General features: G+C 53.4%; 1 protein-coding gene across 6 annotated transcripts in view; it reads left to right on the top strand.

Moving 5' to 3' along the window:
• The window catches only part of SIRPA (signal regulatory protein alpha), a 39,789-nt gene extending 22,345 nt beyond the window's left edge, over positions 1 to 17,444 (top strand). For 3 of the 6 annotated variants that reach the window (XM_044918664.1, XM_044918661.1, XM_044918660.1), the window contains exons 4-9: positions 1,293 to 1,613; positions 2,205 to 2,552; positions 4,463 to 4,570; positions 7,623 to 7,647; positions 13,986 to 14,037; positions 16,281 to 17,444. In XM_044918664.1, coding sequence (XP_044774599.1) covers positions 1,293 to 1,613; positions 2,205 to 2,552; positions 4,463 to 4,570; positions 7,623 to 7,647; positions 13,986 to 14,037; positions 16,281 to 16,535 — 1,109 coding nt within the window. In that variant the 3' untranslated portion in view covers positions 16,536 to 17,444. The remainder of the gene's footprint in view (positions 1 to 1,292; positions 1,614 to 2,204; positions 2,553 to 4,462; positions 4,571 to 7,622; positions 7,648 to 13,985; positions 14,038 to 16,280) is intronic. The other 3 variants (XM_044918663.1, XM_021689121.1, XM_044918662.1) reach the window with 3 other exon arrangements.
• The last annotated feature ends 210 nt before the right edge of the window (positions 17,445 to 17,654 follow it).

The following is a 17,654-nucleotide window of genomic DNA, read 5'->3' as shown; positions in this document are numbered from 1 at the left end:
CCATGGCATGGCTCAGCCTCCCTGAGCCTTGGCCCATAAATGGGACCATACTGGGGCCCCCATCAAAGGGCTGGCTGAGGGATGAAGGAGCTGAGGGGCGAGGAGGAATCAGCCCACTGTCAGGTGCCCAAGACACTGCCCATGAGTGGTAACTGAGGCCAGCACTTTGTCCCTCTAGGGGTATCTGGGCTGCTGGTGATTTTATGACTTCACTTATTCACGTGACCTCAACATGTTTGATGTGTTTTAGGAAGCAAGTTAAATATTTACAAATGTGAATATTTGTAATATTTTCTATGTTTGTTGTGGAAGGTTTTGGGTAATAATTAACAATTTGGAGACACCCTATAGGACCTTCTGTGGGCGAAAGGCATCCCCCCCCTTTTGATTCACTGATGTGTGTGTGCTTTCAGGGCGCAGGACGGCTTCTCCCTGCTTGCAGTCCCGTGTCTCTGTCCTTGAAATTAATTCACGATTAAGAAATTAACCAACTTGGGCTTTCTCAGCACTCAGCGATCTTGGTTTTCAACCCAAAACGGACCCAAGAGAAGAACGCAGTTTCAGAAAAACATCCCGTCATTCCCTCCCTCTTGGATTCAGGGGTGGCACAGATTAGACCCTATGGAATATTTGTGGAGAGAGTGAAAACTGAAGTAAATTCATAAATACCTGAGCGGAGGGCTCTGGGTGTGAATTAGGTTTGGGATAAAGATAGATCTGTGTTTGTTTGGTTCTGAGAAGCATTTCAGTGTTTTATTCAAAGTAAAACTGCTAGCATTGCCTCACTTACCCCTCCCTGGAACCCCGGGAAGGAGAAAGGCATGCTGTCCCATGTCACAGAGGAAGAGCCACGCGGTGCCACGGCCACCCCTCCCGTGGACTGGCCAGCCTGGTCCCGGATTCCATGGGGGTCCAGCCCCACCCCTGCTTCCCCTGCACAGCCTGCTGCACAGCCTCTCTGAACTCAGTGAGGTTTGCAGGGAGGCGGCTAGGATGGTTGATACCAAGAGTGAGACCCAATAGGAATGTCGTTCGGGTGCCCAGATCGGTGGGAAGTCACCTGGCAGAGGCGAGAAGGGGGACTTGAACTCAGGCCTGGACCTGCACCTGGGCCCTGCTCCCCGACTCAGAGTTCAGCTCTGGAGCCTCGGGTCCTCCTCTGTGGGATGAGGAGATGACACGGCCCTCCCCACGCTATCAGAAGGGCGGAGGGTTCTCCACAGTGCCACACACGTATCCTTGGTGCTGATGACCACAGTCATGCTTACTGTTCATAAATGCTCCTCTTGTAGCCAAACCCTCTCCCCCCGTGGTGTCGGGTCCCACGGCCAGGGCCTCGCCTGAGCAGACAGTGAACTTCACCTGCAAGTCCCATGGCTTCTCCCCCAAAAACATCACTCTGAGATGGTTCAAAAACGGGAATGAGCTGGCAGCCTCCCAGACCACCGTGGACCCAGAGGGAAACAGCACTTCCTACAGCATCTCCAGCACAACCAGGCTGGTGCTGGCCCCGGGGGACGTTCGCTCCCAGGTCATCTGCGAGGTGACCCACGTGACCCTGCAGGGGGGCCCTCCTCTTCGTGGGACTGCCAACTTGTCTGAGGTCCTCCGAGGTAGATGCCCCTCACCCCCAGCCCAAGCCCGGGTCTGGCCCCCAAGTCTCCGAGCCTGCCCCTCCCCCCACTCTCTGCCCCAGGCGGTCCATTGCCTGGAGTCTGACTCCCGACAGACCCTCCCAGTCACCCTGCACCTAGGTGTACGGTCCCCTCCTATGGTTTTTCATGGCAGCTGGGGGGTGAACACCTATCATGTGCCAAGCACTGTGCTGGGTAGGTCATTTAATTTACCATAGCAATTCCAATTATTGAGCACCTGCTGTAATCCACGCCACCGTGTGCTTGGTGATGTCATTTATTTTGCTGATTATTCTATTCCCGCTGCATGCCACGGGCTGAGTATCTTGATTTCACTCATTCTTACCCTAATAGGAGCTACCAGTCCTTGAGCACCTACTGTGTGCTGGGCACTGTGCTTAGGGATTTCATTCATATGCAAAGGCTACCCTGAGTGTGTGAGCACCAGCTGCATGCCTAGCCCTGTTCTGGGTGATTCCCTTGCTGTGTGGGGGGAGCTAAGTTCTCGAGCCCCTCCCCCGTGATCTGTCTGTTCCATGAGATCAGAGCTTCTGCTCTGTGCTCTTTCAGTTCCGCCCACCTTGGAGGTTTCCCACGAACCCGTGGCAGGGGACCAGGTGAAGGTCACTTGCCAAGTGAAGAAGTTCTACCCCCAGCGCCTACAGCTGACCTGGCTGGAGAATGGAAACGTGTCCCGAACAGAAACGGCCTCGACGGCCTCGACGGCCTCGAACCTCATAGAGAACAAGGATGGGACGTTTAACTGGACGAGCTGGCTCCTGGTGAACTCATCCGCCCACAGGGAAGATGTGGTGTTCACCTGCCAGGTGCAGCATGACGGGCAGCCTGCGGTCACCAAAAACCATACCCTTGTGGCCTCTGCCCACCAGAAGGATCAGGAAACCCATAAAACCCAGGGTGAGGCCTCAATGCCGACTGTCCTGGCACTTTAAATTTTATCTTTTTTTTACCACTAAAAGTAGTAATTCCTGTTTATTATGGAATAATCTAGAAGTCTGTAGATATAAAGTCGAATTTTACAGTGAGTGCCCCACCCCCAAAGCCCACACCTTAGCAGTGACCACCGGTAAGAATTTGGTACATATCTTTGTAGATCTTTTGACAGAAGCATGCATTGGAGAAAGACGCCAGGGGTGGGGGGCGGGGGGGGGTGGACATTGGCCTTTTCCTAGCTTCCTGCCTCCTGTTTCTGCACCTGACAGAGACTGTCACCCCCCAGGCCAGCCATCCCCTCCTGCTGTTCTTTCTCACCTTGGCTTTGTCCCCCTGGCTGCCTTCGCAAGCCTGCACCCCTGGAATGGGATGGGGGCCTCAGAATCTTTGCGCCTTACCTCAGGTAGAATCACTGCTGTGATGAATGACCTTGCACAGACTCTGTTACTTGTGCAGCTGTTTTGGGGGGACGATTTCCCAAAGAGCATTTCTGGGCCAAAGTGCATGCCCAGTTAAGACGGCGACAGCCCTGGCACTCCCCCGTTCCAGAGAGAGGTGTCGGGTGTGATTTTCTCAGCCCCTCCCAACCTGTTGTCGACATCTCTATCTTCTCTCCTCAGAGTAGCAGCTCCTCGTTGGCATTTTGGTGCCACTATGGAACGTTCCATCACTCGTCAATAGCATGGCTCTGCCTTGCATCTGGCTGAGGGTTACAATAGAGACCATTTCTTTCCCCAGTGCATCCTGTGAGGGAATAGGGGAGCTCTGGGAGCCTTGGGGCCCGCAAGGTGTCCCTTTGATGTCACTGATGCCTGGTTTTCATAGGATGAGGCCCATACTAGGAGATAGGACGTGTGGATTTCGACTCTGGCTCTGTCACAGACGTGCTGGGTGACCTTGGACAAGTCAGTGCCTCTCTCTGGGCCCCTTCGCTTGCTCACGGCAGTGTTGGAGCTTGACCCTTCAGCTCCGAGACTCAGCTGCCAGGGACCGTGGCTATCTTGTTCAGCATCGTAGCTTCAGGACCTGGCACATAGTATACACTCAGGAAATGCTTTTAAAAAGAATGAGAGAGTGAGTGAGTGAGTTGATTGATTGTTTAGTTAGTAGGTTAATCGTCAGAGCTATCCAATGAGGTAGAGATGATTACTGGCCTCCGTAACATGAGAGGAGGTCAGTATGTAGAGGGAGGTTTGAATGACTGGCTCAAGGTCACCCGACCAGGCATGCTGATATGAACCCACGTTTCTGCAGCTCAGAGCTCTGCTCCTGACTACCCACAATGCTCTGGTGCAGGAGCCCCCACTTGTGCCCTGGCTCCAGCCCTACCCACACAGTCGCCATTACAAGTGACCTGGGTTCCGAGCTCCTCTGCCCCAGTCCCAGGCACAGATGAGTAGACAGCTCCTGAGAACTCTGTAACAGAGTCCAATAACCAGCTGCACATGTCTGCCATTGGTCCCCATCCCTCGACAGCCCCCCTCCCAGTGTGTGACAGCCAGTTGCAACTCAGAGTTTCGGACAGACCTGGGCCGCCATGGTGGCCACTCTGGTTCATTCCAGGTGAGAAGGAACATGTTTCTGTTCCTTGGGAGTGAGATTTCTGCCCACGTCCTGAGGCCAGGCTTCCTCCATCACCATCAGCAACGAACATTTTCCCTCCTGGCACCTCAGCATGGTTTTTGCACGGCCCACGGGTGACCCACGTGGGGAAGTGTGTGCCTACCCACGAACGTGCCCGTGTGGCTCAAAACATGTATGGCCAGAGGTTCTCAGTTAATGATGCCTACCTAGCGGTGAAAAGGGGTGATGGGTATTAAGTTTCACTGTTTCTAATTTGCATACGTGAAACCTCTGTTCCCTGTGGTCCCTAGACAATAACGACAGCCAGAGTATCTTCATTGTGGTGGGCGTGGTTTGTGCCTTGCTGGTGGCTCTGCTGATCGCAGCCCTCTACCTCCTCCGAATCCGACAGAAGAAAGGTGCGTGCGTCCTCCTCTTCCTCCCCAAGAGTTGGCCCCTGGGCTGTCCTTCCTCGAGGGAGAGGCCATGAGGGTGCTTTGAGCTAACGTAGCTGAAGCCGTGAGGAAGTCCAGTTGCTTCCACAAGAAGCCCCGCGGTAACAGTGTCGAGGCTGACACAGACCTTCGCCAGGCAGGAATGTGGATGGTATCCGCCTCCCCCCAACCCGGTGGGTCCCTCCCTCAGCCTCACCTTGTGGTTCCAAGATAGCCGTCACTGCTCCAGACCTCACATCCTCCCGGGACACCTACCAAATTGGGAAGCAGGGAGATGCCGGGGCACGAAGGGGATCTCAGGAGGGAAACATTATTTGCCGGGAACCCCAGGAAACATCTGCTTTCCTCTTACCCATCCAGGTACATGCCCAGCCCCTAGGCAGGGGGGGGGGGGTGGGGGGGGGGGGGGGGGGGCGGGAGGAGGTGCGGATCATACGAGCACCTCCTCCAAGAGTGCTGGGAAAGATTAAGTGGGCGATGTCATGTAAAATGTTCAGAGAGTGCCTGGCACACAGCAGGGTGCTCAGTAAGCGTTAGCTCCTGTTGTCAGTATTGTATGCGAGCCCAGAAGCAGGCGCCGCCTTCCCGGAAAGCTGTCGTCTCGGCGGCAAGGCACACAGCCTTGGACTCGGCAGCGAGAGGGTCCAAGCGCAAATCTAGGACATCATACCCTGGTTTGTGTGCATGCCTGTGTGTGCAGTTGTTGCTTTGCCAAGGCTTCTGACTTCGGAATCAGACAAATCAGCGTTCCACAGCCTTGTTATATGTTCTAAACAATCAGTTTGGCCTCTGCGAGCCTCAGTTTCTGCATCTGTAAAATGGGTATAGCAATGCTTCCCTTGGAGGAGAGTCACGAAACACAAATAAGCTCACAAGTAAGCTAATATTCTCAGACCTCAGAAAATACATGTTCTCTTTGCCACTCATGGAGGAGACAATTTTAAGCCAGTGTTTCTGAAACTTATTTGACTACGAGTTATAAAAACACGTGTCATGTCTCCACTCAAGGCACACCACACTCCTGTAGATAAAATTGGAACTCTGATATTTTCTTTTCTGTCATGTTCTATACTAAATTCTCTTTAAAATGCTGGTTGTGACCCACCATATGCCACAGACCGCAAAGCACTGTCCTGAGCTGCATTTCTGCACCCGGACCCCTGGGCTGGGCTCAAATGGGCGCGTTGTTCATCAGTCACACATCTCTGTACCCCCTCCCCTCTGCTTCCCATGCTTCCCTCCCTCCTGGACTGGCTGGTAGGACTCAGCTGTGAGTACTGGCCAAGCCTTAGCCGCCCCCATCCAGAAGGGCTGGCATCCGGCCCCGCCTCTCTGGAATCTGGAAGAGTTTCTGCCAGGTGATCTACCTGGTGGTTTTCCCTCAAGTCCAAGCCTTCACATCACAGGGGAAGGGCAGAGAAGCAGGCTCCACTGCCCACTGAGGGTGACAGGCCAGCCCATCGGATGGCATTCATGGTGGCCATGAGTGAAATCCCAGCCCCTCTTTAGCAGGCTCATCCCTGGGCGCCTTGTCGGGCTCTGGCACATGCGCACTCATTACTGTGGGCTTGGGCGTTAAGAACCAGGTGTTCCAGAAGAGGAACGGGGCTTGGAGAGCTGCAGACGCTGGCGAAGGCCGCCCAACCCCTGAGTGACGGGTCTAGCTGTGTGCAGAACCCAGCTCTCACACATAGGCTCTGGTGACAGTGACAGCTAGCGCTCGCTCCGTCCTTCTGACGTGCCACACGCTTTTCTCACCACAGACCTCTGTGGTGGTTTTACTAACCCGCTTTTACAGAGGAGCAAACTGAGGCATGGAGAAGTTACAAAATTTGCCCAGGGCCTCAGCTGCTAAGCGGTGGGGCCAAGATTCAAATGTGGCCCGAGGGACTGTGTCTGGGACCGCTCTGCACATCATCTCTGCCTTAATGAGATGACCCTTCTCTCCTCGGTGGTCCCTGGAGGGGTCTGCCCATCCTCTACATCGATACTTGCAATGAAATGTCCTGATTTCAGCTCTATTGCTTACCAGCTGTGTGACCCTAGGCAGCCCCCCAGTCTCTCTGGTATAAAATGATGGTGATTGGTGTCCTATGATTGGACTCCCTGAGACAGCTCGTATCCCAGCACTTTGCAGCCCATCAGCTTCCATTCAGACATTGGTTGCTGAGCTGCAGCCTTCCCATCTGGTACCACCTCACCTAAAAAATCCACTACCTGCCCAGGCAACAGGCGTTCACCTGGCAGGGAGAATTCTTGCATTGTGGCAGCCTCTAGCCTGGTAGAATGCAGTGCAGAGCACATTTGGTGTGCAGGTTGCTTTTTAATTACAATTTTACAGTGGGATGGGAGTCAAATAGTGGCCAAACCCCAGCAGCTTCTCTGTGGTATGCCCCATATCACAGGCTTAAAATCTCTGAACCAGATGGACCCTTTCTTCCCACCTAAGATCCTTTTTTAGAAAGTGGTGACATGAAAATAAATAGATGTCCAGCCCAACTCTGTGAGCTGGAGAGCTGAAATCCAAGCTCAGAGAGGGGAAGTGACCCAGCCAGGGTCTCACAGCGAGTGAGTTGGGGGCAGACGTGGGATTTGCACCTGCTCTCCCAACTCTAGCCCTGCTAGAATCTGTTCCTCAGCTGTGAAGAGCCCTGACTGGGACCCAGGCTCCCATGGGGTCTCAGATAAGGTATCTGGTGAGTGGAAGTGAGGCCAGACAGAGGCAGGGCAGATGGCCTCTCCTGGGCTGAAGGCTGCTGTGGGATCTCACCTTGGCAACCCCCCGAGGTGGGAAAGGGGGAAGGCCCAGCCCGCTGGTCCTCCTGATGGAAGATACTAGACCGCCCCACTGGAGTGGGCATGGGGGATTCCTGTGGTTCAGAGGAGGTGATTTCAACAATTCCTCACAACCTCCCTGTAGGCAAACCTTTGCCCCACCCCCCACCCCACAAAAAGTTATGTAAGAACAGTGTGTTTCTAGGTTAAATAACTGATTTGGGTTTCTTTTCTCTTTCAGCCAAGGGCTCCACTTCTTCTACGAGGTAAGTGCGCCGCTGAGCGAGGATCCTCAGTAGCGGGTGGTTGGTTGGTTGACAGCCCCCCCAAACTGTGTAGCACCATCCACACACCCACTGACCCTCACTCCCGTGCCGGGCAGCCTTTCTATTTCTCTCCTTTGTGTCTGTGTTTGATAATTGTGTCAAGTGAGGGGATTTGAGGGGATTTCTTTGGCACAGAGGCTCTGATTTCCTGCCTGCGGTCCGCAGACAGCGAGACCCTCCCCCAGTCCCGTTTGGATGGTGGCGGAAACCTGCCGCCCCCACACGCAGCCCCCAGATCCAAGCTGCATACTTTGCTCTCTCCTTCATTCGTTCAGTGTGTGTTGAGTACCTTGGCATGGGCGGCCCCAGGAATGCCAGACAAGTAGGGTAGAAACAGTCTGCCAACCGGCCGCCGAGGGCCTGCTCAGAGCCTAAGGCCATGACGTTATAGAACAGACAGTACATTAGATTGTTGCTTTTCAGTGGCTTCTGTGGAGTCCCGACTGTGCGTCAGCTCTGTCCCGGGTGCTGGGGATACAGCAGTGAGCAAGCATCCAGGCCTTCCTGGCGCTCAGGCCCCAGGGAGAGAAGCAGACAGTGAGCACAGAGGCAAAACGATGTGTACTGTCGTGTCAGGTGGTGACAAATGAGGCCCAGCAGGGGATGGAAACTGATGTCGGGGGCTAGCTTAGGCAGGGAAAGGGGCCTCCACGGAAGAGGGGACGTGAACAGGGACCTGAGCCAAGGAGCTGTGAAGGGGGATGTGTCTGCTGGGCGAGAGAGCAGGAGTGGCCAAGGTGGGAGGATGAGAGGAGGCCTGTGTGCTGGGGCAGAAGGAACGGGAAGGGCAGGAGAGGAGGCCAGGGAGATGCAGGCCCATAGTCTCAGCCCAAGGCCATGCAACCAGGTTTGTTACTAATTCAGACTTTCCAGCTTTTAAATGAAAGCCCCCGATATTCGCCCCCAGCGGAGAGATCCAGAACCCCATAATCTACCACTTGAATGTACCTGCCTGGAAACAACAAATAAATTGCACGGGCATGCCCCGCATGGGCCATAAATAAAAGCCATAAATAGCTTCATGTCGGTTCAGGTCAGGTTTTGCTAACAAATGGGTTGTGCAGATCTTTCTTTCTTCTTCTTTTTTTTTTTTTTAAGAGCTTTGTGGATTTCAGAATTGCAGAGCAGGAACTGAGGTTCTGGAGTGGAGGCCAGAGGTCTAGGGTTTGACTCCCAGTGGAACGAGGAGCCATAGGAGGGAGATGATCTGACTTGTGTTTTGAAAGTACCACTCTGAGTGGCGTGTGGGGAACAAGCTGTAGGAGGTGAGGATGGAGGCAGAGAGGCCCAGGAGGAGGCCGCTGCAGTGGTCAAAGCCCATGCTGGTAGCCTGGACCATGGTGAAGGGATGGCTGAGAAAGGGGCAGATTCTGGATATGTTTTGGAGGTAGAGTCCAGAGGACTTGCTGATGGATTATAGAGTCAAGGACAGTCCCAAGGTTGGGGGCAATGGGAGTGCTGTGTGTGTGTGTGTGCACCAAGTACACTCTTTTCAAGGGCAAGACTTCACTTCTTTTTTTTTTAAGATTTTGTTTATTTATTTGAGGGAGAGAGAGAGAGCATGAGTGGTGGGGGTGGGGGGCAGAGGGAGAGGGAGAAGCAGGCTCCCCACTGAGCAGGGAGCCCGACAGGGGGCTTGATCCCAGGACCCTGAGATCATGACCTGAGCCGAAGGCAGGAACTTAACTGACAGCCCCCCCAGGTGCCCCCAGACTTGACTTCTGTCCTTTGCCTGAAAACCTTCAGTGGCTCCCCGCGGCCCTCAACAGTCCGACAGTGCCACTGGGGCCCTCAAGCCCCTCGTAGTTCAGCCCCCATTGACTTGGACAGTTTCACTTCCGGCCACTCCTCAGCCCTCACACTCTGTGACTCAGCCACGCTGCATTCCCTCCACGGCCTCCCACACGCTCTGTCCTCACTCTCCTCCCAGCCCTCTCCCTGAGATGCGCTCCCGCACCACCCAGGGTTTCCACCGCGCCAGGGGGCAGCAGTCACCATGGGCTCTGCGAACAGCGCCCCCTGGAGTTGTGCAACATAGGAGTTCGAGTGGGCACCCCTCCTTTCACCTGCTTACCGCCTTCCCTTCCCCCAGGGACAGGGGCTTGTCCTGGGACCTCTCCTGGTGCCCCTGAATTGACACCACAGTGTATTCAAGCTGTCTCTGCACCTGCCCCACACTATAATCCACCCCCCCCCCCCCCGGTTGAGGGCAGGGATCCTTTCCCTCAGGTTCTCCTGAACCTGGCACCATGCCTGGAGTGGAATAGGTGCTCAGTTCAGGGTTGCGGAATGAACCAATGGCATGAGGAATGAATGAATGCCATCCCAAACCACCGCCCCAATCCGTAATCTCTTCCCCTTCCGAATCCCTAAAACTCTCCTCGGTGCCTTCACGGCCTCAGATACGGGAGGATCGCTCTTTTTTATTTTGTTTTTATTGTTGTCATTATTTTTTGCTTGTCTTAACTCCCGAATTAGACAATAAGTTCCCAAAAGAAAAGGACAGTGTCAATAATAGTAACGACAGCGTCAGCAGCTAACATCCATCCGGCGCTTACCGCGTCCCGGGAACCGATCTATGTCTTTTCCTCTACGCGTCCCGGGAACCGATCTATGTCTTTTCCTCTAGTGGCCCAACAGTAATTTTCATTATAGCAAAAACCCTCTGATTTACTATCACCCCATGTTAATTGAACAGAGCTTCTCAAACTCGAGCGTGTGGCAGAATCTCCTGGACGGCTTGTTAAAACCCAGATTACTAGGTGCCTTCTCCCCCCGAGTTTCTGATGCGGGGTTTGCATTTCTAACAAGTTCCCAGGTGGTGCTGATGCTGCTGCTTCCAGCCCAGACTTTGAGAACCCCTGTTCTAGAAGGTTATTCTTGTCCCTGTGTATGCAGAGGAAACCGAGGTTCAGAGAAGTCGTGTGACATTCCCAAGGCCCCACAGCCGGCAAGTACCAGAACTCCGGCTCCAGCCCAGGTTTCCCTGCCACGGCAGCCAGTGCTGCTCACTACTGCTTTCATGCCTCCTGCTGCCTATTTTTTCTTCCCCAGAGAAGCCAACCATTTTCTGCCTGTGTTTTATTTTTCTAGCGTGAACCTACCAAGGGAGCCGTGAGATTGCTTGCTCCTTTTCATCTCCCTAAACCAAAGCGCTAGCTGCTGAGCGGGGATGGTGGTTCCCATGCAGTGGCCGCCTTCGGTCGGCCGGCTGGGATCACTTTCCAGAAGACGCGGGTGTGGAAAACAACTGAGCACCCTGGAGAGGGTGCCCGGGGAGGGTGGAGGGGGGCTTGCCGCCGCTTTGAGTTCAGAGAGCCCTTCAGGTTGCAGGGCTGGTGGAGGGACTGGGTATCTCTAACTCCCTGGGTTAGGGACGTACCGGTAGAACATTGTCTGTAATCCTCCCCAGCTCAGACGGAGAGAAAAATAGGTCTCTGCTCCCTTAATTGGGCACTGGGGTTCATTCGGTCGGCCATTTGTCCACTTGTCAGACATTCACTGCGTTTATTCTTGGAATATTTAGGGCTTCTCTGATTCTTTCATTTATTCATCTGAACTGAGCCCAGCTGAGTGCCTGGTCTTAAGCTGGGGCGTTGCAAAGGAGAGCAAAAAAGACACCAGCCCTGGTCTTGTGGCCCTTTTGATTCAATGTTCATTCATTCATTCATTCATTCATTCATTCAACAAATACTTAGGGCATGCTGACAGCACCAGCCTGTTACCGGGTGTTGGGACTCTAGTGTGGAGCCCACAGTCCATCAGGAGGCAGGTCACCAAACAAGCTGGGTGGGAGGTTAATGCATGATGTAGTACAGTACATTTTATCTGGCTAGATAAAATAGAGCTAGGCAGGGAGCAGAGCAGGGGGTGGGGGGCAGTGGGCCGTCAGGGAAAGCTGGTGTACAGAGGTGACATTCAGAAGGCAGCTGAAGGATGGGAAGGTTCCTGCTGCGGGAATATCTGGGGCAAGAGTGGACCAGGCAGAGGGGACAGCCAGTGCCAAGACCCCGAGGCAGGAGCAGTTGGACACGTTCATGGAACACGGAGGAGGCTGGGGCAGCTGGGCTGGAACAGGCAAGGGGAAGAGATGGGGGACTAGAGCATTCAGTGGGGGCTGACCGCCCAGGTGCGCTGTTCTGGATACGGAGATGGATCTCACTGTGTGCTGACAAGGGGTTGAGGGTTTTGAGCCGAAAATGGCATGACCTCACCATGTGGAGAATGGCACGCTGAGGGGTGGGAACAGAAGCAGGGACACCAGGGAGGAGGCTCTTCAGGAATCTAGGGAGCTGGGATGGTGGAGGAGACTTGAGTAGCTGAGTTTGATATGGATTTTGGAAGCAGGGTCAACAAGAGTTGTGAAGGGTTAACATGGGTTGTTAAGGAGGACAGAGGAGAATCAGGGATGATTCCCATTTCTTTAGCCTGAGCACATGGAAGGGTAATAACAGTGCCATTCTGAGATAAGAGAGACAGACACAACAAAACGGGTAATAGCGTCTCATCTGCAATATTGCTCTGAAAGGGAGGAACCCAGTGTTCTGAGAATGGAATGGGAAGTTCAGCGAAGGTTTCCCAAAGAAAGGACTATTTGAAATAGAATCTGAGGAAAGAGAAGCAGTGAAGCAAATGAAGAGGCAAGGAGGGCTGCCTGTGCAAAGGCCCTGGGGCACTCTGAATGTCTTCATTCCGAGTCACTTTTATGCACCTGTACCCATGGGCTGAGGAAGCAAGGCAGGCAGGCAGCAGACGGACACATATGCCAGACAGGAAAATAGGCAAGGAGGCTTGAAGGTAACCTGGAGGGGCAGCCCAGCCAGCCCAGCTCTGTCGGAGAAGCTTTCCCAAGGAGGTGACACCACGGTTAAGTCTTGAAGAATGCACAAAAGTTAACCAAGAGGAAAAGTGATTGAGGGCGGCTTTCCAGGCCATTGTTGACGCAAAGTATATCTCATCGAGTAGCCGTTGTGAAATATTTGGTGGGTGGATATGTGGGTAAATAAGGTCAGGCAGTGAAAGGGCCTGGGGCAGTCCACAGGGGCCAGACCACACGGGGCTTACGATGGGTTGATGGGTGATGGGTTTTACTTGAACCAGAGGCAGTGGGGAGCCTTGGAAGCGTTGGAAGCAGTAGGGGTGTGGAGAGATCTTCGTGATCTTCCTTAGCAGCCGGTGTCCCTGCCCCCAGAGGTCTGTTTCTGTGGCCACGTGGGCCTAGTCATGCCCCAGAACTGCTTTCTGAGCCAAGATCTCATGCCAAATCCATTAATAACCCTGCTGCCAAGCCCCATTGCTCATTTCTGACATTATCCAGGCTCACATCCCCAGAGTTGCCGGCCTGAGAATTTACACAACTCCTGCAGAACCGTGGCTCTGGTGTGCTCACCACCTTGACCATGACCCAGCAGTGAGCCAAGCCACGGCCTCCAATTACAGAATCAAGTGCATGAACGGCTTCTTTGATTAACCAGGACACTGTGCCTTCTCTTTTCTTTCTTTTTTTTTTTTAATGCTAAGACCTAGATGTGTAGAATATAGAACGTGTGGAAAATATGGGAACTAAAAGGAAGAAAAAAAAAAAACCCTTCCAAAGACCACCGCTGTTAGCATTTTACTATATTTCCTTCCCGTGTTATCCATACATTTTTAGAATTGAGATCATTCCATAGAGAATGTTGCCTTTTCGCTTATCATTTTAATGTAATCATTTGTAATAAAAAAACTCTCATAAACCTTTTAAATCTCTATCTATGAACCTATCCTAATTTCCTTAACCAGTTCCAATTGGCAGAGCTGTAACATATAAACCTTCCTCCCTATCCTGCTCTGGGACAAATGCCTCTGTGCATAACGCTTTTTCTATATTTTGAATTCCCCCCAAAATGCTCACTTATGAGTCAAAAGATGAGGACACCTTCCAAGCTCTTGATTTTGCCAAGCTGCCTCCCAAAAGGCTTATACGGGTTTGCCCTTCCCGCCAGCAATGTATGAATGTGTCTGTTTCACCATACCTTCCCCAGCACCCAGTATTTTAACTTTTAAAGATCCTTGCTGAAAAATTAGGTTAGGAAAAAAAAAAAAAAAGATAGTGCACTGCTTAAAATTCCTTCTTAGTGAGATTGACCCTTTGGTCCAAACATTTGATAAACAGTTGTGTTTCTGTTGTGACTTGCTCCACCCGTATAGGAAATGGAACGAAATGTTTTTCTTACCGATTTGCATGAGCACTGGAGATAGTGAGGATATTTTTATCTGTGCGTCTCTTTCCTTTTTAGGTTGCATGAGCCTGAGAAGAACACCAGAGAAATAACCCAGGTACAGTCTTTGGTGAGATGCCCTTCCTGGGAATCTTGATCGTGTGATTTCCTTGCCTCAACCAGAGTTGCAGATCCTGCTCTAAATTAAGACTCCTTCCCCAGAGTGGGGGAGGGGGAGGGGATGGGGAGAGTGGGGGAGCCTGGCATTCCTGATGTCCCCCTCGTCCTCTGTGCACTCTCTCCCTCTGCCCCAGCCAGGAGAGTGTCACAGTCTCCTTGACCCAGCACACCCATTGTACAACTCCAGGGGGCACTGTCCACAGTTTGCTCACTAATTGCCTCGTGCAAGGGCATACTCCCTTTCTAGCGCCTTCTCTTCAACACTGCTGATGCAATTGGGCAGGCAACGTGGTTGGCCTGATTCCGAGAAACCCAGCCCTGCTTCTCTCACTGGCTGATGCTGTCAGACCTTGGAGGCAGAGGGCTGCCTCTTGTAATGAGACAGGCCCTGCCCTGAACCCGAGAGCTGTCCTTGACATTTCCCGGGCTGTTATCATCGTTTTAGACACAATCTGTTGTAGAGAGTCGGGGCTGGTAAAAGGCACAGCGTTTGTAGGCCTAAACACCGCAGCCTGCTCTCCTGACCCAGTCAGCCCCCAGTGGCCCTGGGCTCGAGCTCGAGGGGTAATTCGAAAACAAGGCCTTGTCCCCAGTCATTTTATCTCTGGATTTCTTTCTGGGACCTTCAGGGGTCATTGAACTGGTCATTGAAACCCGCCCAGAATTCACAGCCAGCCAAGACTTCCTGAGCACCTACTGTGTGCCAGGCCCTGGGCGGTGAGAAAGACAGTCACAACCCAGCCCTTGTGGACTCGCAGCCTTGTGTTTAGAATCCCCAGGGCCAGGTGCAAGCCTCTGCCAGGGAGGGAAATTAATGCCATTGCTGTAGGTTTCCCAGAGGGAAGTGAGGGAGTGTGCAGGGTTCGAGACGGAAGGGCTGTGTGGTGAGACCACCGCTAGAGTCCAGTAGACTTTGGATCCTTTCCAGCTGTGTGACTTTGACCCAAGTACTTAACATCTCTGGGTCTCAGTTTCTTCACTTGTAAAATGCGGTAAGTAATTCCAATAGGCTGAGTTGGGCCTAGAGAAGGTGCTCTGTGTGATGGCATGGAGCCTCCAAGCCCTGCCGAGCTCTGTGGGGATCACTGTGCACCAACTAGGGGGAGTGGTTGCTGTCGCGCGCCACCCCCCCCCCCCCCCCGCTTCTACGGTCTAAGTGCGGGGCACAGAGGGAGCAGAGTTTGTAATTCGTGATGAGTCATTTTAAGGCGGCCATTGTTCGTGATATGATGAGCACGTGGGAGACCTTCAGGTTGGCTACATGGCGGATGATGGCTAACATTTATTGAACATACGTGTTCACTCAACATGTGCCCGGCTCTGTTCTAAGAGCTTTACCTGGGTAATCTTATCTGATCCTCACAGGGACCCTGGAAATAGACACTATTATATTCCTGCCCTACAGATGGGGAAACCAAGGCCCAGAGAGGTTAAGTGAATTGCCCAAAGTCCCTTAGCTAGAGAGAGCCCCACCAAGTCTCACTGCATCTGCTCCCTGGGGGCTTGTTCTCACGCGCTCCTCTCCCCTGTCTCCCGGACCCCAGCCTCACCCTGAGTGAGGCTGAAATTTCTATCCATCCATCCATCTATCTATCCATCCATCCATTCATTCAACACTGATCGGGCTTCTTCAATGCTGGCCTTGGTTCCTGCATTCTAACAAATACCTAATGAATATGTGTTGAAGAAACCAGTAAGTGAATGACTATCTCCACCCACTACGGGTCGGCATCTACTTGGACCCCCAAACGGAGTCAGTCCTGGGTCGTGGAGAAGCATGGGTTGAGGAAGCAGAGCGTGGGAGCCCTGGAGCCGGCCAAGGGCAGGGTCTTAGGATGAAGCGGTGCTTGAGCTGGAACGTACAGGGTGAATTGGGTTTCATGACGAGGAGAAGGGGGTCGGACACCAGGCAAAGGGAAGAACGCTGAAAAGGCAGGATAGAGCTTCGGGAGGAGGGACACTGAGGCAGCGCTGTGAAGTGACCAGGCTGGCTGAGTTCAGGAAGCTTCTTCAGGCTTTGTGGGGATTGGAAGGGTAAGGTTGGAGGCAGGTAACCTGGGCCAGAGAAGAGTGGGTCGTGACTTAGGGCTGAACCAGTGGGGCCCAAGGGGAGACAAAAGCATCCAGCCTTGGTGCCAATGGGTGGATGAGTGGCTGGGGGCTCCAGAGTGAACATCTCTCCACCACATTTAGATCCAGGACAACAATGACATCACCTATGCAGACTTGAACCTGCCCAAGGGGAAGAAGTCTGCGCCTCGGGCCGCCGAGCCCAACAACCACACAGAGTATGCCAGCATTCAGACCGGCCCGCCGCCCGCATCCGAGGACAGCCTCACCTACGCGGACCTGGACATGGTCCACCTCAACCGGGCCCCCAAGCAGCCGGCCCCCAAGCCCGAGCCATCCTACTCGGAGTACGCCAGCGTCCAGGTCCAGAGGAAGTGAATGGGACCGTGGTCGTCTCTAGGGTCTGTCCTTACGAGCCTTCCTGTCCCACGTGGGACAGCCGTGATGGGGACAGCCAGCCCAGTTCCCAGAGGGCCGGGATGGCGCAGGCCCAGGGACTCCAGGATGAGGCTGGCTCTCGTTTCCCCAACCCACTTGGCTCTCCAGCATTTCCAGGGCAGCCACCGTCCCCCCACATCGCCACACATGGAGGCCAATGGTGCCAGACCAGCCGGGGGACCGACCTGGGAACTGGCCAGAGCCGCTGGGGGTCCAAGAACCCTCATGCCTGTCTCCATCAACATGTGGGTCTTGGTCATGGTCTTGGAGACCCTGACTGCCCCCTTGATGCTCTGCAGCCTGATCTTCCAGGGTGAGGAGAGAGAAAACACTATCTCCTTTCACCACCACCCAACTGGGGCTTGGGGAAAATGTTCCGTTTAGATTGAACTGCCCCATCCATGGAGAAGCTGGGAAGAAACAAACAAACAAAAAAAACCTCTGGGACACACATCCCAAGACTTGGTGAGATTGCTGCCAATGGTCCTAGCCTCCCCATCCCTGGACTGATGAGGCACAAGCCCTGGGGGAGGGGAGGATCCTCCAAGGAACTCCCACACAACCACCACCACCACCACCGTCAAGGACTGAGTAACAAAACCCTTCTCCTGGTGGCCCTCTGAGACTCCTTGAGGACCCATCATCCCAACCGTGACGCTCCACGTGGCCCCTCCTCTCCTTTCTAGACCTGAGCTTGCTTCCTCCAGCTAGCACTAACTCAGCAACATCTCGCTGTGGACGCCTGTAAATTATTGAGAAATGTGAAATGTGCAATCTTGAAACTGAGGTGTTAGAAAATTTGATCTGTGGTGTTTTGTTTTGTTTTTTCTTAAAACGACAGCAACGTTATCTTGGCTCTTTGTCATGTGTTGAAGTCCCTGGTTGGGTCTTGTGCGGTCTAAGGTTTACCAGTTGGTGGTCCTGGAGGGATCCTCTTACAGCAGAAACGGAGTTCCTTCACGTCCCAGACCCTGAGGATGGGGAGGAAGGTTGCCGTGTCGCTGCTCCATGGAGACGCTTAGCCTTAGTCTCTCTCCCGGACGAAAGTGGCCACGCCCT

The sequence above is a fragment of the Neomonachus schauinslandi genome, chromosome 10, assembly GCF_002201575.2.
Source record: "Neomonachus schauinslandi chromosome 10, ASM220157v2, whole genome shotgun sequence".
Taxonomy (NCBI): Eukaryota; Metazoa; Chordata; class Mammalia; order Carnivora; family Phocidae; genus Neomonachus; species Neomonachus schauinslandi.
This window is presented reverse-complemented; position numbering and strand designations above follow the sequence as displayed.